Consider the following 26,064-nt stretch of genomic DNA (forward strand, 5'->3'; position numbering starts at 1 on the left):
AAGACAAATAAACAAAAAATACTTATAAGCTATCTCTTCTCTCTACTTGGTGTACTTCAGTCATTTCTAAATTTATAAAGTCCAAAGAGACACTGGAAAAAATAAACTGACTGAAACTCTCATTCGTGCCAAAGTCACTGCTCTGCGAACATTCAAAGTGGCTCACCACTAATTGGGAAGCTATTGCTGTATGCTTCGACAGTTTGTTTGCCTAGATGAATAAGGAAAAGGGGATAAAGAGATTTAATTAAGTTACTAAGAAAGGAAATAGTCAAAGCCCAGTAGTTGCATTCAGTTCAGATTTAGTGGAGGCAATAACAGAAAGTCTGGGGCTGACTGAACTTGTAAGAATTGGCTGAGCTCCACTGAATTCATTTTACATCACCAGAAAATCTGGCCTCTGTAGTTCTGATGTCATTAGTGAACATGACTTCTTTGGCTCTGTCTGTCCACACTATACTAAAAAAAAAAAAGACAGATGCAGGTTCTTCTGCCTCTGTTAGAATTTCATGACTGAAGAGAGAAGAAGGAATTAATTGCCAATGTCCCTCACACATTGCCCTTACTTGTTCTAGCCTGTCACCTGGATTATATGAAATAAAGCACAGTTAAGTAAACAGCCAACCTTAGATCATGTGGGACTGGATACATGAAAGGGAACAGAAGGTGCTGAAAGGCTAGCAGTCCTCAGCAGGGCCTGGTAGCATTCAAGGAAAGATTTTGTGTGTTCCTGTGCCTTGTGTGAGAGATGTGTCAGTGCACAAGTCACCCCATTTACCCTCACATCAGGGGAAATATTTACTTTTTTATTCAACTGGAAGGTCAGGGATGAATCTTCAGTTTTATAAACTCAGTTTTACAGCTAAAATTAGTGAATTTCTGCCAAAACTTGTCTCAGAAAAATAAAGCCAGATTCCTTTTTCAAAAGTAGTAAAAGCATTAAAATAGTAATATATTTTAGAAGGAAAAAATCAAGTGCATAATATCTAAAATATATGAGCTCTGCTAGTGCTGGGTTATGTGCATTTTATACTGTACTAGTCACAAAATATAATGTGCTTGAGCAACAATATAGTATGAAAAAAATATCTTAAACATATAGTAAATTTGGCACAATTTCGTTACTCTTTGGTTAAAATGCAAACATGCAGAGTTAGCCAAAATTTAAGCTACTAGGATTCTAAGGATAGTTCAGAGTCCACCTCATGCAGGTACTGAGAAAATACTGAGATTGCGATTGAACAGACAAAAATATTCCAATTCTTCACCAACTCCACTTGGGTCCTCAGTGTCTTTTCTTGTTCCGATTTGTCTTTCCTGTAGCATTTATGTGGCCAGCATTGAATGGTACATGCTGGAGTCTGGGAGCTTTCCAAGTTTTTGGTGCCAAGAAGTGAGCATGCGTGATCATCAATAGTGTCTTGAAAGAACAGTCGTAGGTAACTTTATATACATATATATGTGTGTATATATATATGTATATATATATACATATATATAGATCAAAACACAGGAAAAAGCGTATCAAGCTGAGCAGAGCTCATCAGTGTCCTATTCGTTATCACGTATTCCTCTTCTTCTATTTTCAGTAGTCCAAGGCACCATCGCAGCTGGGGATGAACAGGTGCAGGGAACAATTATCCTATTTCCGGAGCTAATTGTGGGCTTAAATTAGGGAGACATCTTACTGGGGTAAAGAAACTCATCTCCGCTGATTCTTTTCAAAGGAAGAAAATCTTTTCATGTGACCCACCATGACTAATATGTTTATTTATTTATATTAAAGCATTGGTATTTGGTGTAATTCTCATATCTAGCACATTGCAAAGCTTATATAGGAGCCTTGCAGAGGGAGATATCAACACAATCCATTGGGATTAAGATGAACCCTTAGAGTAGCTTTTTGTGATTGAATTTGTAAATGATTCTGTGCCAGAAGTGAATTCTTCCCCCTGTAAAAATCCCAAATCCTATTGGCAGGTGTTCAAAGGAGTTTTCCAATGCAAAATAAATAAATAAATACTCAGGCAAAAATACCTTACTTGAAAAAAATCTAGCTGATCTCTATTGTTCTGAAAGGTCTGCTTAAAACAAGATGCTTTACCTTTTAATATCTATCTGTTTATGCAGGCATGTAGGGAACCTATCAACTAATTGTAATCAAATTTGTAAGTCTACTGACTATTATATAATGCACTATAAATTCCATCATTTTGCAGTTCACAAGTTGTCATGCAGAGCAAGTTAGAAATAAATCCTTCATTCTTAGATTTTCCATGTTTTTCAACAGTTTTATTTCTTTGAAGTGTCTTTGACTTTTATATATATAAAATTCTAAAAATTAAAAAAAATCCCAATCTAAATCCCTCAAAAACAAAGCAAAACAAACTCCCCTGTGCTCATAAAATTGCACACTTAAGGGGAGGGAGGAGATATCCAGACTACAAAGCTGTTTTTGTTCCAGCTACCTCAGCTTTATCTAGTTTGATGTTTGTTCTGTGACCATTTGAAATTCAATTTCAGGCAGTTCTGTAAAATATCAACATAGGATGCATCATTAACTCTAAGAGGATGTTTTCCATTGGCATCTGCTATTTCTACCAAATGTCAAGACTTGACATTTGCTGTCATTATCTGGTTTTGGTGTATCACTCATACTGAGATTTTGTTTCTTGTTATTTGATATCGATTTCAACTGAGACCAGCTGTGTTGCTAATAAAATCAACAGGCAAGTATCTGGCATCCAGTTCTTCATGGGTGGCGAAAAAGAAACAACCCAATGTCAAAAAAAAAAAAAAAAGGAAAGAGGTACTTTTCAATTAGGATGCTTGCCTCTGTCCTCATATTATTCCTCTCAGCACTTCTGTTGATGTGGTATTTCTGACTGCTTCCCTTGGGGAAATTTCCACGGAAATCCCAGCCTCTCAGATGAAATATTCCTTTTTGCTCTCATCCACTGCTTCCTGGAGAGCAGGGTCATTTTTCAAAGCGGCATCGGCACTTTCGGCAAACTCAGTCCCTTTTGCCTCGTTGGTGTGGTAGGTGCCCTTATGCCTGTACATGTATCGGAGCATCACAATCAAGAGGCAAATGAGGACAAATACCACCGCAGCAATCACACCTAGGGAAAGGAACCAGTTTAATGCCTTGTCAGGAATAACACACTCCCTGTATTTTGCAGACAGGCAGCACGACTTGAGCTATTCAATAAGTAAAAGTCCATGGCCTATAAGATGTTCACATGCCGTGAATCTCAGGGTCAAAGCAGATTCCTGAAATGAGTTGCTAATGAGTTGATGCTGCCAAAGCCAAAACTGGGTAAAGATACTGCAGAAAGGCAGGATGACATCTTACAAGGTTTCTTTCAATTAAAGTCTGGATTTAGTCAAATTCATTGAAGCTACAATTTAATTCCAAAGTGAAGAGAAATAAGAGGACATAAAACCTGACACATTTTTGCATCCTTCTGTTAATGTAAACCCAGGAGAGTCTGCAGGTGACCTGTCCCCGTCCCACTGGATACACTCAATTGCAGGAGGAGGAGAGGGCACCAAATATTTCTTAGAAGACCTTCAACAAGTAGCAGGAGCCCTGCCATCTGCTTACATCACTGCACTGTATTTCCAAGCTGCCATAACATGCTGTGCTCTAATTAAGAAAGCCTAGTTGTAATGAATGTGGAAGTGACACCTGGGAGGAGAAGGGGGTTCTGGGTAGATCTTCTCTGTCTCCCGGCCTAAGCTAATTGGTAGCAATGTGTTGACTGGACACAAATTTTTGCAGGTAACCCAAATGTGCATATGACCAAGCAGTGAATGGCAGCTCTCCTACCGAACGAGAGTAAAGTCAAGCTTTGGGGAAGGTTATGCATCAAACACTGCGTGTCCTCACTTCTCAGGGCCCATTTCTTTCTTTCCTTTTCTGCAGTGGAATGTGGAATTAAAGTAAATACAGCTATCGCTACAAATCCATATTTCAAATATTTCCCCCTTTTTCCCTCATATTAAACAGTTCATTCAGGAATCCTGAATATAAAGGAGGTATTTTGAATTTTAGTTATTCAACTTGTGTGATTTTTTACACCTTTTAGATACAAGGTGCTTAAAAACTTTCCTCTTTGGCTGTGATTCTGTACATGTATATCACATTAAGCTGTCTCTCTAGCCACGTTAACTCCGGGAGCTAGAGGTTAAGGAGTAAACCAAACATTAAAGGAATACACAATAAGAGGCACCAGAACAGTCAACACTGGGAAAGAGGAAAACCCTGGGAAAATCCCATATCTGGAGTGTGAAGTTGCTGTGAGGATGCAATAGGTATAAATGCATTTGACTAATTGTAGGCTTCTACCGTACAGAATGTTCCATCACAGGTGGTTACCGTGGGCTCTCTCAATATTCAATGGACCGGAGAGGATGATTCCTCTTTTCCTGGAACTGAACAACTACATCTCGTCAGATGAATTGTTTCCTGGAAATGTGTATTATTCTGTGGTGACAATGAGGAGACTGTAGAGAGGATTTTTCTTCTATTCAAGATGAGGAGCAGGAACGTTTATTTCCAAAACTTTAGATTTGTCATCATCAGTAAACTGAGTGGGGGTAAAATATTGGCAAGAAAACAAGGACTTGGACTCCTGTTAACCGTTAGTAGGGTTAATAGAAATTATAACTCTATCTTATAAAATATGCCTGTAATGCTATCCCACAGATTTTATGGTGCTTGATTCTGGAAAGTGAAGTTCTGCTAGCAGCAATAAAATTGGTTATATAAAGAACTTGAGGTTTACAATAATAACATAGCTGTTTTGGGGGCTTCATCAATTTTTAGGACCTCACTGGCATCCCTCGACACAAGAGGCTTTAATAGGCTCTAGATGTAACACAATATTAATAAGCCTAAGGGACTAAGTACAAATCAATTTACCTGCTACTTGCTCATAGAAAGCTGAAATTAAAGTTACGGGAGATGGGACCTGAGGGAAATATAGCAGAACCTCACCAATTTGCACTAATGATTGGTATACCCCCTTGTGAATGACTGAAATTAGTGCGTTAGCATGGAAATGAACAAACACAATAAAAATAAAAAGACAAGGTTCTCTCCATGAACATAGCTTTGCTCATTTATTCTGACAACTGTATTTAGTTTAAATGCATGAGAGAACTTTAATAGAACACCAGGAAATGCACTGTGGTGTATTCTGTAAAAATAAAGGGCCAGCTGGTGTCAGCTAGCATGGTTCAAAGAAAAAGAAGTTTTGCAATAGATGACAATGTTGGCCTAGTGGATGATGAGGAATACAAGGTTGACTTCAGATTTGGGCCCTTGGATATTTTGCCCTAAAAGGAGGAATAACTAGCCGTGGTGCTGCTCACTATACGGTTTATGCTCATTATCTTGTTATCTTGCCAGTGGCCCTTCTGGGGAGAGGTTTCCCACTGGACTAATTGTGCTGCTCCTGTTGTCTTGTCAGCAAAGTAGGAGTTTGCTAACATACAAGCAACCAACCTGCTGTTTTAATTCTAATGGTGCATCTAAGTGTGGTCTGCTGCTTACCTCCAATAACAGCCACATCTGCTCCAACTGAAGGGCCCTCAATATCTCCAGCTGTAAACAGATCAGAACATACAGGAGTTAATTCAACAAAAAGGAGATGGATCATATGCAGCAGCAGCGACTGTACCGGTGGTACTGTATTATTTTGACCTCTGAAACTCAGAACTTAAACAAGATCTCTCGTTAGCAAAAGGCATTTATAAAATATCTCATTAGAACTGACTGTACTGTAGCAGTTTTCTGTCACCATAACATTGGAAAATAAATAGCTAGCACATTATGCAAACTATCTTGGCCCTCAGGGAAACACCTACTGTTTATTATGAGCACTTACCTGTAACATCCTCCAGTGAATGATTAAATTAAGAGTGTTTGGGTAGTGTGATTATTCTCCGAAAGACAGTTTTGGGGAAAAAAATACTAATGCCCATTTATATTCCTGTGTATGGCTCTTCAGAGTACTTTGGATCCTGATTTGATGCAAATTAATCTGGCTCCACTGATTTCAATTAGTATTTATTTATCTGCAATATCCTTCTTTTAATCTTAGTATTTATTTTCTTTCAAACCCACATTTGGAATCAAGACGAGCCTGTTATGTGTGTGGTGTAAAATACAGTCCTTGCTTAGAGCAAGTCTGGATTTGCCCCTAATAAGTCAGATAATATTCTCAACTGGATTAGAAAATAACTTTCCATTTTGAAAGCAAAAGAAACCTACTTGACCAAGAGTTTGTAAGAGATAAGAAATTGGTCTGAAAAAAATATGACTGCTGAAAAAGTAGTTAGAATAGAAATTATATTTTGACATTAATTATAGCACTTAAAATATCAAAAAAAAAGAATATCCAGAGCACTTTATAGGTAGGGAAAAAAAAAAAAAAAAACACTGACAACAATGAGGAGTTTTCTATTTTCTAAAATAGACCTAAGTGAAAGAGTAAATTTTTCTAGGCCAACTTTCTTTACTAGCTTCTCTGCAGTTTAACAAGGTACAAATTCTGATCTGGTTTCCAGCTAATGCCACTGGCATCAGCCCACTTGCTCCTGAATTATGTGGATGTCTGAGAAAGTGAAGAAGTCTTGAAGTTTTTCATGCTCGGTTTATGAGAGAAGACTCTCCTCACCTTGTTTATTATTATGCTGTTTATATAATTGTAAGACTTCCTGGTATCTTAACAAGGCACATAGTTTTACATGAGTGTTTTTTTTTCTTTTTTTCTGTTGAAATATAGTGGATAGAAAGAATTCTGGAAAAGGTAAAAGGCTAATTCCAAATCCTTCCATAAATTCTACTGTGGCACCATGGCTGATATCTGGCTCTTCAGCTACTAAATGAGTGAGGGACAGTGCAAGGGCAAGAGACTCTCAGAAGTTTCTCCTTACTCATGGCTGGTCTCTTATATCAAACTGTAGTAACCTGATATTCAAAGGACCTCTCGCTTCCCGATCATGGGTGATACTTTCACTGAAGAGCAGATTTTTTCCCCTCTTCCCTAGAGATCCTTCCTACATCTTCTTCCAGCTATACACTGATGGATAGGTTGAGCACGCCCTATGCAATTTAAAAAATCTAATTATGTCTAGGTCCATTCAAAACCCATGTGCCTCAGAAGACATTAATTCCTTCAAGGTCAAATTGTTCTGTATTTCTTCATACACCAAATATACACTGCATGCCAAAAAAAAAAAAAAAGGCTTCTATACAGCAATCAAAAACTTAAAGGTGTGAATTCTAAAGTGCTTCCCTAGCCACACAGCTTGCTTCCAAATATTAATTCCAGATCAAATCATTGGCCCTTTAATTATAAAAAGGTATGTGAGTATCTCTCTACTCTTTTCAGTCCCTCCCAGGTGCCTTTTGGATTCAGATAACAAGCAGGTGCTTTATCTCTAGCACTTGCCACAGAAATGCTTTTGATAGTGCATTACAGTATCATCACTTTGAAGAAAAGTTTAATTTCAATACTGTACTTTCTAAGTTTTCAGAGGAATGATGTCCCAGTCTTGAACTATTGTGCAGTTGGTGCTGCCCTATTAAGCTGATAATGTTCAGCTTAATTCAGCAACCAGTTAGAACCATAATGTGGCATCAACCACCACAATTCCTGTCTTACTGCAGGTGGGAGAGCCCAACTTCTGTTTTGCATCCATGTTTTGCTACAGAACAGGCCTGTTATCTCTCCGTCTGAGGGTTGTTTCCTTTTGTTGTGTCCTCTGGAGGCAACTAGTAAGGATCTAGAATTCAGCAGGGAGTTAGAAACTGGAGTTTCCAGCTCTGCTCCTGCGATACTCCTTGCACACACAAGGGTATGTCAAGACCAAGTTCAGTAAATTTGTAGGGTGCTGAGAAAATGACCTAAGAAGTGACTGAAGCACTGAAGTGAATTCACTGACTGAAGTGGATATGGGTAGGAGTTAACAGCCACCGTCCCGACAGGAACATGTTTGGCCAAGAACCCCAGCATCTAGTCTCAGAACTTCAGCTGAGCCTGTATGAGACATACACTGCATTACTGCAAGAGAGAGTTGTAGCATTCCCAGATAGAAGAAGGCAGCCATTATACTGGAGAAATTTTAGTTGAGGAATAACTCTATGTTTTGACCCTTTTATACCTTCTTCATTCTGTTCATCTTAGTGTGTGGAGTACTCAAAGAACTGTGTTTCATTAATTGTTATTGCACCTGTTTTGACTGTTTTCCTTTGTTTCAAGACTGTTTTTTGTATTAATGGCTGCTAATTTTTCCTGGCAAAACTTCCCCATACTGTTAAATTGGCCCTTGTACAAAGGCACAATCGGGTCCTGAATGTGTTTAGGCAGTGTTGTTATTTAGTGCCATTGGTTACTATGACGCATAGAAATCAAAAGATTGTGGCAACACTCTTGTTTTTCATAAAATCCCTGGCCATCCAAAGCGATCAGCTATAACAAGAGCATAACATACAAATCAAATCACTTGTCATTGAAAGTTATGTTTCTGAAAGCTACAATTAAGGGGGAAAGAAAAAAGCGCCTTTGTGTCATGACCTGAAATTCATCACATTCTGGCTTTGCCTATTAATTTACAGATAAGGATTTTTGCAATGGAATAACAATTGCTACCTGTCTCATTCTCATCAATCAAACAGAGCAGAGAAGATATTAGTCTCTGAAAGTCCCAGGAATGTTCCTGACTCTTAAATACTGCAAGCAAATCTCTTGCATAGTTTTTCAAAAGTGAAAAGGAAGCACAACGAGCCTCCATGTTAATGTAGTAAGTGGGGAAGTTCTTCCTGCTGAATTTGCCAGTAAATTTTGTTCAGCTGTCTTCTGCAGCCATGATTTTCCAATAAATCACTTTGATTTTTTTATAGTTTTTCAAACTGATCCCAATCCATTCTGAGGAACACCTGTTTGAAGAGGGAAGATCCATCAGCGAAATATTTATTTGCAGTTCAGAGATTTTGTTTTGCTATACACTTCCTATGTGAATTGTGATGGTTTCACTTGTTTGAATTTCAGATGTAAACTACTGAAACTCATAAGTGACTTCCCCCTGAAAATCATAATGCTGGCTTTAAAATAACTAATATTGAACTTTTATAATTTGACATTTTTTTTCAGTCTTCAGATGCATTCAAGTCTTACTTTCCAGCTATTCTTTACTGTACCAAAGAGAAAAATGTGAATTATAAACAAAAAATGAGGTTTTGGCATGATATTCTAACTCTGGGAAACAGATTTTATGACTCCAAGAAACACATCTTTAAGGAAAATGTGAAGTATTATGAGCATCTTCATAAAGCAGCTAGACTTATCTGTGATCTGCTGCAGAAGCATAACTATTTTAAGACATCTAAGTTCATGAACCATCCGGCTTATATGATGGTGGGAAGGGACATGTTAATTTTGGGGATATGTAGGTAGTCTTTCCCACCTAGCATAGGAAACTCAGATTTATGTTCCTCATCTTCGCAGAAAGCAGTATCTCAGTTTGCTTCTGAGGCTACTGTCAGTGAGACAAGATATATTTACAAAAAGGCTCAAGCTTGACCTCCCAATAGCTTCCAGCACAAATCCACTACTTGTACCCATAGTAGTTTCTCAGTCAACAGCATAATTAGTAATGTAACTACCTACTGGTTCACTTGTTTGCTATTCGATTTGCCTATGGAAGATACAAAAGGAAAACTTTGCCTTCCAGAGCTCACTATTTGAAACATTTGATCCCCCAAGATAGATCTAACCTATTTGTCTGAACTACCAGATCTCGGCTCTGGACACCAACAGGGAGAGCCAAATAGGATAATATATATCTTACCTCAAGACTTCTCAGTTTATTGCTCTCATTTCTTAAGATAAAGCCCCCAATTAAAGTTGGAAAAGTGTTTGCTGATACACAATGTTGAAAATAGACATAAAAGATAGGGCTTACAGTTTATATAATCATCAATCTCTTGCAGCTGTGGGTGATACTGCTGTTGTGGAGTGGGTGAGTCAAGCAGAATGAGCATATAGATAACTACGTGTGATAAGCAGCTTTTACTACATATTTTGCAATCCACTCAACACCAGTCAGGCAGCTCTGCTCCTGCTCCTGCCTTTCAGGATATTCCTACCCACAAGCTTGCACTTTCCATTCATAGCAACCTAACCCTTATCTTGATGCTCCATTGCTGCCTGCTTGTGGTTATGATCTCAGAAGCCTTGGCTGCTAAACTGAATTCAAGTGCATTTTTAAGTGCTTTCTTGGGCAACCCATTTCCTCTCTTCATATGTCTGTTCATTGCATAATGCTTGAACTTTGTGGATTACACATCCGCATGATGACCTGGGCTCTTTAGAGCAGTCCTTTTGTTATTAGGATTTTTCTAGGCGTGCAAACTAGGAAACACACTGCAAGGTTTCATCTTTAAACAGCTCACCTTATAAAAAACAATGCTATTGGTGGCACTTCTCCAGGTGAGGAACTAACCAACCTGAGTTAGGTGTCCACTAACACTCTGGCAGCCACTACCAATGCTGGCTATGTTACTGTGGTGTGTAAGCAGTCCTCAGGCTGCAAAGTGTCCCTCAAATGCATCAACTGCACCTCTTACCACCATCTAACCAAGGGGCATACTCAAACTGTATTATGTCCAGCTCATAGTTCAGGCCAGACACAAGCGTGATTCAGAGAGTGAATTTTTATTTATTTAGCTTTCACACATTCATATATTTGAAAGAGAGTTTTAAGTGTGACTTGAAGACCAATGATACACACTTAGCCATGATTCCCCAAAGTCCAGTAGAAAACCATTTTTTTTTGTCTGTGTCAACTGACCTAATACAATATATTTTACAAATGTGGCTTGACTCCTCTCCCTTTTGATAAAAAGAATTTGAGTAGGGTTTCAATAATATTAATCGTTGCCCTAATTGCTTCCACTGAAGACAATAGTAAGATATTTGATTGAGTTCAGAGCAACACTGTAGATTTCTTAAAGAAGTAGTGAGAAATACTCAGTCATGTAGGAAGTTTATGCAATTGCTAAAAACTCTTACTTTTTATTTTTAATAATATATATATGCTTTAATGAAATCACATGTAATTATCCTATAATTGTTCCAGAGGCTCTTTTTTTTTCTTTATTTGCTTTTCCGAAGTCAGAAATCCAGCATTCCTCTTCATTCCAAAAGTAGGTTTTACTATGTCCCTCTTGCAAGCACTGCCAGCCTTTTCAGACCACATATTTCTCATGGCAGGACTAGTGAAGTCTCAGCACCTCCATTGTTTATGCAACTGTGGTATGTCCTGCTTGCCCTTTCGTTTATGTTTGTGCCTTGCCAACACATTGCATTCATGAGAAAATCATTAATCTATTAACCTTAGCATACTGATTTAATTTACAAGCTATAGTTAGAACGGATTCACTGCAGCTGTTTGTGTAAAAATGAGTTGAACAAACTTGAAACCTTAATGTTAAAAATATGTTAATTGTTCAAGCTGCTCTCTGGTTTGTGGTAGAGCATCTTTCACATTGCACTGAGGCTTTTCTGGAGTTAAAAAAATGTCATTCTACATTTTAATATTTGGCAGCAAGTGGTAGTGCCCCACCAGAGCTGGCATCTCTTATCTTGAAGAGTCATCAGTCTGAACCCATCAATCTGACACATTGTGCTGAAAAACCCATCACCATCTCCCATTACATACTGAAACACATCAAGGTTGCTCTTCCAAAATTAAGGGATAGTTTCTCATCTGTCAGTCTGGACAAGAGACAGAATAATTTGGCTTCCATTTATGTACTAAATTACCATAATGACAATAATGGTGGGATACAACACTAAACCACACGATCTTTTGGGTGAGTAAATGGCCTGTACTCCAAATGCAAGGTAAAGCATGTAAGTTAAAAATCTCTACAAAATTAAAATATACAAGGCCCAATTCTCTTGCTTTGCTGGCTAGCAAGTCATTAATCCTCTCTGATGCAATTAAAATAAAGGCCTATGGAAGACTTTTGACACTTCTGTAATACAATAACGGGGAATTATCAAATTAGTTTAATTAGATCAGGATTTCCACATAGTTTCAGCAATTCACATTTGATTCTGGTTTATGCTGTCAGATTCTTACCCTTTTGGACTATTCTAGAATGTTATAAAACAAGCAAGACAAAAAAAAAAAAAAGCTAAAATTTCAGGGAGTCGCGACATTATCTGTATGGCTGCTCTTTCTTTGGTGAAGCTGAAATGCACTTGGCTCTTCATAAAAGTCAGAGCTTGAAAGAGATGCTAAAATCAGTTTCCCCAAAAATAATGATATGGGGCTCTAAGATGAAGAAAGAGGAAAATGTGCCTGAAATTTGGGAAATTATTTTAGATGAAAATCACTAAGGATTTTTAAAAACTGAACAGATATTCTGTGTTTCAAAAAAAAATCAACAGGCATAATTTTTGCAAAAGAATACTCAAATTACAAAGGAGAAGATTTTAAAGGGTTATATAATCTAAACAAAAACATTTGAGTTCAATCAAACATTTCTGTTAATCCCGAAAAAGAATGTGCTGCCCCGCATTCCTATTTCAATTTGAATTAAATATATTTTTTTGAAGTTGTATTTACTAGACACACAAATGAATTTAGCTCTTTAGTTTAAATTGGATGAATATCTACCAATGATTCTGCTTGCAATTAAACAAAGTGCATCCTGTAAGAACCCTTCCTTAAAAATACCCCATATGCTGTAACCTTAAAATGACCATACAGCAAGACACTTTAGGCAGCATTAATTCTAAGGTCAGCATGGCCCCTGCAGTGAAACATATTTAACATGGCACATGTATGTGAGTATGTACACTAAACATTTAACATTGTGAGTATGTGAGTATGTACACTAAACATTCAGATGGGCCTCTCTGCTGCTTACAATACTGAGAAGGATGAGAAGGTTTCAGGCCAGGTCCAGAGTAGTGGAAAAGTTGTGAAAGCAGCTGCCTCCAATAGCACTGGAGCTCCTTTGTGAGTGGGCTCAAAAAAAGGTTGCTCTGGGCAACTTGCCTTTAGAGATGGCAGGTATGAAGCCACCAAGGTCCACCCAGTGCTTGTCTGGTTGTCCATGTATTGTGGTTGGGTCTTCCTATGTGCTCCTATGTGAAAGCTGCCTGAGGTCTGCAGAGCACACACTGCTGCCTTATCACCCAAAGGTGTGTGAGATGTGTGGAAATGGGAGACGGTCTAATCTCTTTCAAAAAATGCTGCACGTGCCAACTTGCTAGTTGCGCCCCGTTTTGTCAACCTGATGTTTAGACTCATATCTGTGCAAAGAGAATTCTTCACATTTCCATGGAGATATGGTAATGTAGCCAGGCCATCAGTTACATCTTTCCCCCACAGCTGTCAAAGTCGGCTCACACTCCAAATGTGTAACATCTTGCTGGGGAAGATAAATTGACCTGTTATTGCTTCATTAAAGCAGGAGTGACAAATGGGGTATGAATCAATCCAGAAGGTATAGTCCATCATCAAGCAGTCTTCCTGCATATGTCCTTCCTCCTCCCACCTTTTCCCTCTTCATCAGAAACACTGAAGCACTCCTTTTGAAGCCTTTTTAATATGGAGGGTTTTGAAAGAAATACCAAATATCCAGAAACTCTGCCAGCTAATTTCTGCCTGACTTTCCTCCAAAGACAATAGTATGAAGCTCTTGTCATTTGTGCTGAGTCAAATCAGGATCAAAACAGCCATTTGCTTATTCATGGAGATCAAACTAATCCAATGAATGGAAGAGTCACTGACTTAATTGATTCACTATTGCAAATGTGGCATATGATCATAGGTAATCAAAGTAGCCAATTGCAGAAATAGAAAAAAAACACCTGACAGTATTTAACTTGAAAATTCTTGAGGAGGATCCATGGGAAAGTACACCTCAGTGACCTAAACTTTACATGTTCGAAACATAAACATAAAAATTTGAGCCAGAACCTTTCAGTGGAAAGTCAGAGGGGAGGAGGTCTTAGCCAACATGTGGGGTATTGACAACTCCTTCCAAAACCCTGTCTAATGGTTCTATACTCTAGCAACTCTAGCAATAATTTAACTGTTTAACTGCTTGCAATTTTTAATGTGTTCTTTCAATTTGTACCTAACTGTCTAAAAGCGTGAATCCCAAATCTCAGGCTTTTACACCACACTCTCAGAAGATAAGACGGTCTCTGTGTTCTTAATATTGCTATGCTTGATTTATACTGTTAACAGCTTCTTAACATGCAGGTTTTAGTTTTTGCTTGAGACCTTTTTCTGAATGTGGCACCAATCAAGACAAATACTGATTAAAATTAGTCCCTGCAAGGCAGATTGAATTGTTTGTTAATATCTCAAATATTCCCATGAAAGAATTTGACAGCATTTTTAGGCTGATTTTCCATAGGAAGTTTAGGTGTCCCTGCTGTGTGCCTGACTGTCCTTCCTTCTAACCTTTGCAAGTTTTGACTCTACTATTCATCTCCAACTGTGTTTAAAGACAGAACAGGCAAAGATAAGCACTTTGCCTCAATTTTCATGAAAACGGTAGGCTGAAGAGGGGGAGTAGATTCATTCGTCAGTGGAGAAAAAGAAGCAAGAACCTGGTAATTATTACGTTGTGCTCAGGTGCAGCCAGATCTGCAGTCATCGTGTGCTTTCATGCCGCACACAGACCAGAGGAGATGCAGCAAGGCTCTGTTTCCTGCCCCAAAGCATTTAGAGACATAAACCCAAAAGAGTGTGTGATTGGTTCTGTTGCTTGAGGACTATTTGTTTTAATGAACATTGGCATGGCAGGAAAGAAACAGCAGCTTCTTTTGTTTGTTTGGTTGGTTTTTATTTGTTTTTGTATTAAAGCTGATAATGTCTGTTTGTAGCTCTGAGATAGGAAGACTTGATCTTGTGCTTAATTATAGATGATGCAACCTAGAAATCCCCTGGAACCTAGTGAAAGCATGCAGTTATGTATAAGGATATTTTCCTGTCGATTTGAAGAATTTAGTGCCAGGCTGTTCTCCTTAGAAAAATGTAAAAAGTTTTCTAACATAGGCAGGTTTGTTCCTGCAGTGAAGTTTTTTAGCAAAGCAGTCCTACAGGCGAAAATTCTTGAAACTAGGAACTTTCTCTTCTCCACCCCCTTCCTTATTTGATATGAATTGTATCCACCTACAACCAGCTCATATATCAGTGCTCGCCTAAGGCTAACATCTACTAAGTGTTGCAAGTGGAAATGTCAGGATGTTTAGCATATGCTCTTTAGGGACACAGAGTTCTGTCCCGGAACACTGATGAAGTTAGTATTATTAATGGAGATATCTCTAGTGGAAACAGTCTTCCAAATGTTTTAAATATCGAGCATATTAAACAAACCAACAAAAAAGGACAGATTGAAACACCTTAGCCCAGAATAACAACGCTTCTCATTTTCAAGGGTTTTGCAATAAATGTGTAATTTCTTTTACATATCTTCTTCATTTAAAAATGCAAACAAAGCTTGCTTTATTTTCTGAAAAGCTTTTGTATATCAGTCCAAGCTGTCTGAATCGAGTTGAGCAATTTTAGCAAAACTGCTTTGCCATCTATCATTCATCTGAACAATTCCAGTCAGATTGTGCAATAATTGTTAAAAAAAAAAAGTCTTGCTTGTCTCTTACTTTTGGACAGTTGTCTGGCGTTATTTGACAAACAGCACATTGAACACATTAACAAAGCTGAATATAAAAGTCCTACATTGATGCCATATACTGTATGCTTTCAGTGAGGTACTTCTTTTATTGTTATGAGTTCATTAATAAGTCATTAGTAACGTTACTCTTTCATAATGAAAAGTGAACAGTGCCATGTTGTTGGGGAGCGAACGACCAGCTTGGTGAGATGTCTGACCTCTGTAAAGGAACCCGAGTGGTTCCTTCTATGGTGCCTCTGCAGATGCTGCAGAGAGGACATCCCTACGTAGAAGTAGATCCATTCACCTCCATGATGGTGTGAGGGATCGTGGGGGAGGAGCTGGTAATTTACTTTCCCATTAACCAGATAGCAAAACTAGACGAGCTTAGTATAAAGGCCTAAGTTTTAGGAGTCTTTAATTAAGGAAAATGAACATCAGCCATAACTGTTAGTATTACCCAAGCATCCTCTTTTCAGATTGTGCTGAAGGCTTGACTGTTCCAAAGGGTGGTCAGAGCATTTTCACAGAGATCAGCATGCACTTATCAGCAGGGCTAGATCAGCAGATGCTAAAATAGTGTTTTACTTCTATTTACTTCTATGCATTTGGCCTGTGAAGTTACAATCACATTCATGGAAGCAACCTTATCTTGCCAAAATCAGATGTTACTATGTGATGCTAGATTCCTAACCAGAAAAGCACTACCCTTAGTTTAGTCTCTTCATAGTCTCTCCTTTTTGTCCTTTAGCAATCTCAGTCTATCCGTGCAACAATAGTCCCAGCTTGGACCAACAGTCCATGACACCTCAACTTTACATGATGCTCCAAGCTTTGTGGCTACTCTAAGAGTCTGGCAAGTGCAGGGTGCTACTGCCAGGCAGGAGAGGCTCCGTGTGCCTCGATGGCTCTGCATGTGCAGATACATGGACGCACAGAACCATGTACAAGCTTCATGCAGCTTGCAGAACCACAGTCACCCCTGCGGCTTCTGATTCTCTTTCAAATTTGGTTGACATAGGTCAGTGGACCCAAAAGTTACTGATGGGAACTGACGAATAGATGAACAGATGATGAAGCAGACACATAGACACAAGGAACACATAAGCCTCATTTCATTAGAAAACTGGTCTGAAAACAAAAGAAGCAGTGGGTGGAAGGACTTAGAAAATATCCATATTTTGGTCACCAGTCAAAATGCCGGGTTTGGGGACCATTTCAAAACAGGTAGACCATGTCTTTAAACAACGAAAGCCAAAAGGACATTGTTGAGGGATTTTTTGCTCCTTTTTGGTCAAGCCACTTTTAAAGACAGATTCAGCTTGGACAGCTTTGGCAATTTCAATGGAGGATTAATCTGTGTCATTAAGCAGAGAAATATGGTTTAGTTAGTTTTCAATAGCAGCAAACGCTTGCTCAGGGACTTCAGTGATCAGCATATTTTTGGCTTACTATATTTAAAGCCTTTAGGCTGCTTTCCTAAATGCATGAAACACACAAGCAGCAAAGCTGAGAGTGAATTGTTGTAATTTGACCTGGCTGCCACGTTACAGCTGAAATGGGAAGTCTTGTTCCTAGCCCTTTCTAGTCAAGCTGATCTATCAGAAAAACAGCCCACCCCAAAAAAAAAAAAAAAAAAAAGAGTGTGTGTGGGATATTTATTGGCAGACTGATCCAAGCCACCGTATGGTAAACAGTGAGGGGGCTGGCAATGTGCAGACAGGGAGGGCAAAAAGCAGAATGCTCTTTTTTTTTTTAGGGGGAAGGAGGGGACGGGAGACAAGGCATGTTATAAATCTGCACCTGGAATAAACAGGTCTCCATAAAGAGGAACATAAGGGTGAAACAGCTGGATAACTCATCACTAGGTCTCTTTGAACAGAACAGAAAACTGTAGCTTTTCATATCCACGTGACTCCTTTGAAATACGGAGGCTCCAGAAGGCCAGGGCAAAAGTTGAGAGCAGGGTATTCTCTGCATCAGAATATACATTGCAATGTGCTAAGTAGTAAGGGCTCTCTGCACTGAGCAGGGACCCGAGGGCAGAGCTGTCGCCCTGCGCCCCCCTCCCTGCTGGCCCGGGAATGTTGCTTTTCCACAGCTGAATCAGCCGGAATCGCGCTCAGCTGAATAGCTGCAGTGATCACTGCTGTCCCATTTATGCTAATATCAAAGCAGACACCATTCCAACAGACAAAGGAAATACCGGATGCTATATCCGAGGTGGGGAGATAGTGCCTGGTTGGGCTGGTAGTGAAACCTTTTAATTTCCCCATTTTGCAAATATTAGAAACAGGACAGAACCAAGGATTCATGGTCAAGATCATCAGATACAGCCTCTGTCTGTCCTCTCTGTCTTACCACTTCTCAGATTAATTGACCAGTTGATGCTGCCTAACAAGATGCAGAAATCTGTTGTCTCAAACTATCATGAAAGACTGCATATTTCTAGAAACCCTTTCTAATATTCCCAAACTATTAACCATTGCTTGTGAGGAAGTCTGCTTTTGAACAGTATTGTGAGATCAAGTTATCTCACTGAAATGCCTACTAGTAAAAAGAGAACCTCCCCATATACACAAAAGAAAAAAAAAAAAGAAAAATGAAAAAAAAAGGAAGAAAAAGAAAAAACAAAGAAGGAACAAATCAACAGCACCAGCTCAGCCCTGGAAAATATGAAGTCATAAGTAGAGTTCAGCCAGAGCAGACTCCCGTTAAACCTTGTTTAAGAGCCAAGTTCCACCCTGAGATATGTGTGAACTGCAGTTTGTTTTAGAGGGAGCTGTGCAGCGCTTCATGTTAGGGCAGGGTTCCGACTCAAGTATGTATCTGTTACAAGTCAGAGAGGAGTAAAGCCCACATCCCTTTTGCATTTTTTTTGGTTCCCTGTAAGTAAAAAGAACAGAAACCTGAAGGAAGCAGATAAAACAGCCCGGACTTTCACAGGGCTTCTGTCAACTTTAATTCCCTCCTCCACCAGACCTGAATGCCCATGTTTCTAAATCCAGCACACTACTTTGATGATATTCAGCAGCCTTTCCCCGTCCCCCAGTACCACCCCCTGAGAGTTCAGCACACAGAAGCTAACTAGAGTTTCTTTGCTCTTGGGTGTCCCTTTATGAGAGTCTCAGCAAGAACCAGGGATACGTGTGTGCTTTGTAAAGCAAGGGACATACAATAGTCTGGCATTACGCCCCTGAATCCTTCCACCAAACATTTTTTTGTGACAGGTAGGAGCTCCCCTGAATGACGAGGGAAGGAGTGGCAGAGAATTTCCCCATTCTTCTCACCGCTTTGCATTCCCAGACAGGGGTTAGGTGTGACGGCAACCCTTGTGCTGTGCTGAACTGTGCGGATCGCTTCAGGCAACAGCCTGCTGCGTTGCTGGGACTCGCTCCTGCTGTTACGGAGGGTGAGTGGAAGAGGTAACGGCCACATTTCCGTAGGGCTCCTGGAGGCACTGTGGTTACCTGAAGGAACAAGGCAGGAGGATGCCTTGCTCCCTGACACGAGCTCCCTGTCACAGACTGTGCCTTCAGCAATGCTTCTCTCCCAGGGCTGAATTCCTTCAATTTGAAGTTAAAAGAACTCATTCAAGAGCAGAGTAGAGCAGAGCAGAGCAGAGGGGGAAGTAAGGCTCAATGCTGCCAAGTATCGAGTGTGGATGTGAGCAGGAGCTTAAGTTATATGAAGAAATGTAGTAAATGAAAAGGCCTTTCTATCTGATGGACCCCCTCAGGCACTAACTACTACTAAAATACTAACGCTGGCTCAAGCAGTTCCTGTGCCTCAGATCCTCAGGTGCTTGCCCTGTGCTTCTCCTCACCCTCAGGCACCTACTTCTGTCTCAAATATGGAAGATGGACCCATAGCTTCATGTTTGTGTTCTAACATGGCTTTCATGGGTAGAGCTGAACAATTATTTAAGTCCTGCTCAAGTAAAAATGCCCAGGACTATCAGGTTCAAACCTGTCCTGGAAAGTGCTTCTCCTAGAGATTTTAGCAAACATGAAGCAGGAGCAGTGTCCCTAAGTAAGAATGTCTCTTTTCCTGACTGAACTGCCAGCTGATGAAGGCCAAGGGAAATATGTAGTTTTGGTAAACTTGGCACAGCATTGATGTGCCAAGGGCTTGATGTGCAAGGGCAGCAAGACACAGGAGTTGGAGAGGAAAAATAACTGTGAAATCACATTACCTAGAAGACAGATTGTAAACAATCCAGAAAGGATGGGGAATGTGTGAACGAGGGAATTCTTTTTCCCAATTTCCTGACATCTGCAGTGAGGCAGAGTAAAGGCTGAGGGACCCATTTTTCTCCCCTTAACTTAGTGGGTGATTCCATCTGTCCCAGGCAGCAGGCCCCAAGGGGTCCTGATCCAGCAAGACCTTTGAGGGCTGCATGAGGTATTAAGGACAAAGTCACTGGCTTCTTGGAAAGGCATCTCCTCAGCCTAGACAGGCCAACGCCTCCCTACTTACAAAAAGAGGACGTGGATAAACTGCCCTCTCTCTTTTATTGTGGATGCTGTGGAGAGCTTCATTCATCCAGATTCTTTTAAAATATTCCACTTGGTCCTGGCTAGAGTGCTCCTCAGTTGCTCAAGGTGCTCCTCAGTTTCCAAGCAGAACACTTGAGCAAAGGGCTGAGGGAAGAGTTGGACACAACAGAGAGATGGGGACATCCAGTCAGGGCTGAGAGGATATGCAGGCAGCCTTTCCTCTCACCGCTGTTCAGCAAGGCACCTTCTGTGACTGCAGAACTGTTATGTACTGTGGCAAATATTGCAGCCCTGAGGTCTCCTGCTCGTTAGAGCAACTGATCAAAAGCCTCTCCTTCAACAGCAGTGGGAGGCTTCCTGTGAGGGCCCAGAGAGACAAGGCGCCCTTGGCTACACCTGGAGGGCCATAGCTCTGTGCCTGTCATGGGACTGATTTTGCATCCCTCTCTGTATCTCTCTCCTAAAGGATTATGCTCTGTGTAGAGAAGATGTGTGTGTCCTCTTAAGAATACGGATACTGGCACCCACTGACAGCAAGCTGCTAACTTAATACACCAAGTGAAATAATCAATTGCTAAGATGGACACCAGCGTTAATCAATACCTCCCCAGCACTGTCCACCACCACCCACAAGCCCTGGTCCTGGCTGTCCACTGCTGAGCACAGCAGCAAGATGTCTTCGCACAGCAGACGTCTTCAAAGCAGACAAATAGGATGAGCAGAGATGTCACACCAGTGGAATCTCAGTCTCTGCTGAATCTAAGAGTTTCTCCCTTCTCATTTCATTGCAGCAAGTTTCTACTCCCTAAGGTCTCATGGTCTTGAAGGGCATCTTTGAATATGAATGTTTCCTCTTTACACTTTGCTGTTGCCATTTCCAAAAAAAATGTATCTGATGAGGAAAATATGCCCCTCTCCTCTCCAATGGATAACAGACATGATTTTAATTACAGGACATGTACTCCTCCCTCCAAGTTTTTGCTGCAGTTTCATATCTAACAAAAATGGGTACTTTTCCTTCAAGGGGCAGCATCTTGCATTTCCCCCTGTGTGTCTCTACAATTGGTCACCTCCAGCAGCTGCTGGACTCTGCAAGGTCCCAGGGCTCAGCAGCACCACGCCGGAAAAGAAGGGAGACCTCAGTACACGGATCACTTAAAACGGCACAGTGGAAGCAGGAATGTGGAATTCATGCTCCCATCTGCTTTGCTACCGGCCTCTGGAGAAAACAGGACACAGGATACACTTCCTGCCGGGGCAGCACTCTTAGCATCCCAGGATGGAAGGCATGACCTTTTCCTTAAAGGAAATGCAAGGCATGAAGAGGAGTAGGGTGGAAAGTCCACTGCTGCATTTTATCTTAAAGCAGTGTCATGCAGTGGTACTTCCTCTTGCTTTCTCATCCAGCATTTAAAGTTGTTTACTTTTTTAGGACAGACATTTTTGAAAGAAGCAGCTTCATCTATCTCTACCACCCTATTCTTGCGCCAGTCAGTCATGGACCTTCTGACACAAGTCAGATGTTACTGAAATGAAAGGTTTTATTCATCCCGAGTGAAGGCAAACAGCAGAGGTAACCCAAGGGAAGGGCTTGGCTCAGGCTGTTTCCAGCTCACAAACAGTTGTGTCCTCATGATGCAGAGACGAAGCATCTCAGAAAGAGCGCAGGAGGAGGAAGAGTTTTTTGTCTGAGATTCATATTTTAATGGATTCCAGAAGGGGAAATCTTTTACTAAGGAATGATAACAAAGTTCAGGAGAAATGCAAAAGCATTTATTGCCATAGTTGCATTCCTGCCTGCTAAAGGCAGGAGGGGTGATTTACTCCTCCTTGGGTAGAAGGAGTCCCTTATGAATCATTCATTCACAAGGAAAATAAGCTCAGGAGCCACAGACATCTTTTCTTAGCGCAAGCACCTGGAATATGATGGAAGTATTATTCTTTGGAAGCATTCAGAATTAGTTTATCTTTGTTTGCTCCCTTCCCCTCCCTGCCTTCCATGCTGGCTCTCACAAAAGCTCTACCACTAATAAACATCATTAACATCTGTGTGGCATTCAGCCTGCCTCAAGATAAATCAAGGCATTTGAAGTAGGCTAATATTAAAAAGTGAAGATCTGCAGTCATCAGATTCTGATCCAAAGTCCAATGAAATCAATACAAGTAATCTCAGCATTATCTCAATGCCATTGGTTTTGGCAATGCAATGATAACCTCTGAGTAAGATTGTGAGACTCTCTGCACAAACCTGAAGGAGAAAGAAACAGACAAATATTTATTTATATGCCAGGCCCTCAGATGATGAAGCTGGATGTTTTCAGCAAGAGCTGATCAGAGAAAAGTTATGGTAGGAAGCCAGGTTGCATGCGGTGGGCACCTCTTGTTATTATCTTCTCATTTCTTGGTAGGTGAGAAAAACAGGTCATCCAGTTTTTTATACACTTACTGGTCAAAATGGGATTTCTGAACCATCATTAAGAACTCATACAAGAAAAGGAAACAAAAAAAGTCTTAGCATGTATTGTTCTGTCTTTCCGCTGATCTCGTGTCTCCTTTTGGCTTTCAGAGACCACCTGGAAATAGTTCCGCAATGCCTCAGTTGCTGAGAGGAACCTTAAGGTCTGGTTATGTCCCTTCACCAGATACAGACATTTGCTAGTCTGTAATGGATGCCAGAGACCACTTTGGCCAAACTTGCCTGCAAAACAAGCAAGGTAGAAGAGAGCTATGTTACTGTATTTGAATCTTCCAACAACTCCTCACTCTGTACTCTGATTGACCAGGTCCTGTATATGTTCGTAAAGCCACATCTTCAATGCAGACAATGACTTGCAAGACAGAAAATGTGACTTAGAAAAAAATCTGACTCTGAGTGGCTTCCTTGGGTTTTGTGTTCCCTTATGTGTGTGTGCATGTGTGCACAGCATCTCCTATTTTTGCTCTTTGTCACACATTGTGTCAGAGTTAGGTTTTAGGAAGCTGAAAAATGTGAAGATTAGAACAACCATGTTTACATGTGTTACCACCTGCTACTTCATTTCTTCCATGGTGCTTAAATGTTCAGACATGTGGCTTTGAAACATGCTACTTTTAATGCACTTAAAAACCCTGCTGGATATCCAGTTTGCTTTGATCTCCACAGTCTAGAGACTATCTCAGAGAATACAAATGACTATGTTTAGAAAAATATTTTCAAGGAGAAAACCCTAAGATGCTTCCAGCTCAGTATGCTTTGCCAGATGATGTTATACTGAAGGTTGTTTTTACATTTTATCTTTATACTTCAGGAGGCCTCAATCTCTCTCTAGAATGAGCAACTTGATGAGGGAGCTTGTGAAGACAAAAGAGTCTAGGCTAGGGGTAAACCAGCTCCCTTCTGGTCAAAGACGTCTGTGCCATCTCTCACCACAGGAAGATCCCACAGGTCAAGGGCATTATGGCTATGGCTTGGAGTTGGAGTGTGGGAGACTTTTATCTCGTCATGTTTCCAGCCCACTTTCTTAAAGGGTAGAGTAGCTTCAAGTTCCCACATTACTTCACTGTGCTTTGTTACAGGGGCAAGGATAGGACAAGTAATGGGCAAAAGCAGCTCAGTGCTCAGAGCACAGAGAGTATGAAAAAGAATGTGAAAAACACGACTTCCTCTTTATCCAAAGCAAAGGGGAAGCTGGAAAGGAAGTTTGGCTCCGAATGAAAGTTGCGTTTTTTTTGTCTTCACGCTGTTCTGTTCAACTCCTTATGCAGATGTTCCTGTAAAGTTCCTGCGCATCCTCCCTGTTGCCACAAAGGGCTGAATTACTACTAGGAACCGGGCTTGATTTGTTCTTTAAAATAAAAAAAAAAAATCCTGGTGAGTTCACTGAAGTGAAAAATGGCTTTGTGTGCAATGCAGAGTTCAAGAAAGCAAACTGCACTGATGTAATTATGGAAATTCAAGTGAGATGGACAAAAATAAACTCTCTGATGGACAATAATAAACTCTCCCAATCATGGGATCCAGAATGTAAAAAAAAAAGTGTCCCAGGTTGTAAATAAAAATTCCTATGTGATGACAGGAAAGCTCTGGAGAGGGGGAGATGTTGTTTCCTAGCAATCTGCAGAGATGAGAGAGCAAAGGAAAAACAACGAGAACAGAACAGGGATGGAGACGGAAGAGGGGGCGACTCCCAGAGGAAACGAGGCTCCAGCCTAGACAGACATGGGAAGATTTATGTCTTCCTCGCCTAGGGTTGCAGTTTCTCTTCCTTCCCACTGCCAGGACTTGTGGAACATCCTTGAAAGAGGGGAGGAAATGGCAGTCAGCAACTGGGACCTGCCTGTCTTTCCCAAGCTGAGGGACAACCTGGGGGCTGCGAAAGGGACAGGCGTGAGGAGTAGGAGCTGCCGGGGTGTCTGTGAGCTGCGCAGGCCACACAACGCGAGGGGCAGGTGCGCGAAGGAAATGCGGATCAGAGCCTGGTCCGCTCTGGGACAAGACCTTTGCGTCAGGGAAATGGAATTCAGTGATGTGCACATACAGACTCCAGAGGATGGAAATAAAATATGAAAATGCAGCATGTATCATTTCAAAGCTGCTTCAGTATTTTCAAAAACTTCCACATGATGCCTGAATTTTTGGATGACAAAATTTATATGCTAACTCTTCACAATTCACTAGAAATATTTTTTCTCAACTTATTCATACACATACCTCTTTATCACCTGTTACAAATTGTGGGCTATTTACTATTAACTGAGAAGTATTTGCTGAGAAGTTGGTCACCAGGAACTGCTTTTTAATCCCATTTTAAATTATAGATTTTTTAAAAAATAACCAATCAGCAGATGAGAAATCTCTGATTTTCATGTAAATAAGGATATTTGTTCAGAGAAAACAAACTGATTTGTGTTGAGTACAGAGAATAAATCTTGGTTAAATAGGAGGATCCTGTAGTAACAATTTTGTGAAAGCTGTTCTAATAATTTTTTTTTCCCAGTATCTCTTTGAGGTGGACACAGACATACAGAATAAAATGGAAATGATTCTTCAATGAGTATTTCACTCACAAAGTAGGCAAAGTAGGGAAGTTATTTTGAAGAGAAGCTCCTTTTATTTTAGCATGAGCATATTAAGCTTTTTTTTTTTTTTTTTTTTTTTTTTTGGCTCTAGAAAGTTGTCCAGGAAGGGGTATTCTGTCAAATTTTTACAGCACAGTGAGGCTCCTAAAGGAACACACTCCTGACTGAAACACCTGGCTGTCTGAGGTTCAGAAAGGTACAGACTTGGCCTTTCCTAAGCCATGGTTCTCCCCTTCTAAATAGCTTAATCCGTTTGGAAAATGTAGTTCCTCTTCATTTCTTAAATGATTTTCAATGCTTTTCTCTGAATCTTTGCCTACTGGGACATGGGTGCTATAATAGTGTCCAAGATGGATTTAGGCAATACCGTGATAACTAAACTAAAAACAGGGAGTGATTCAGTGTCTGTACCATCCAGAGCTGCCAGGTCAGTGGAGAGACACTTGAATTTGGTGTCTGCAAGAGATAGTTTGAAGATAGGCCCGCTAGCTGATGTTTTACTGTATCATATAAAAAAGATATTTTGTAATATTTTCCGACTCTTTGTATATATAGCCCAAGCTATCTTCTCACTTTCTTTCTTGTTACTGAGTTTATGCTTCTGCTAAATTTTCAAAAACTTGGTCATTTTGTGCTATTTTTGAAGGCATCTATAATATAAAAGGGGAAAGATTAGTTTATGGGTCTCTGCATAGAAATGTAGTCAGGGTAGTAACATTCTCTACTAACAGAAGTCTACACAGCAAAGAAATATATACATAATGAAAAGGAGTGTGTGTGTATATGCATCTA

The 26,064-nt window shown here is 40.2% G+C and overlaps 1 protein-coding gene across 1 annotated transcript in view; it reads right to left on the reverse strand.

The window, feature by feature from the left end:
- Positions 1 to 785: 785 nt before the first annotated feature.
- Positions 786 to 26,064, reverse strand: part of GYPC (glycophorin C (Gerbich blood group)) — a 31,815-nt gene continuing 6,536 nt past the window's right edge. Inside the window, exons 2-3 of the mRNA XM_010219798.2 lie at positions 5,561 to 5,611; positions 786 to 3,122 (exon numbers count right to left, since the gene is read on the reverse strand). Coding sequence (XP_010218100.1) covers positions 2,926 to 3,122; positions 5,561 to 5,611 — 248 coding nt within the window. The 3' untranslated portion in view covers positions 786 to 2,925. The remainder of the gene's footprint in view (positions 3,123 to 5,560; positions 5,612 to 26,064) is intronic.

The sequence above is a fragment of the Tinamus guttatus genome, unplaced genomic scaffold (genome assembly GCF_059628265.1).
Source record: "Tinamus guttatus ecotype Peru unplaced genomic scaffold, ASM5962826v1 Tinamus_guttatus_pri_ptg000060l, whole genome shotgun sequence".
Taxonomy (NCBI): domain Eukaryota; kingdom Metazoa; phylum Chordata; class Aves; order Tinamiformes; family Tinamidae; genus Tinamus; species Tinamus guttatus.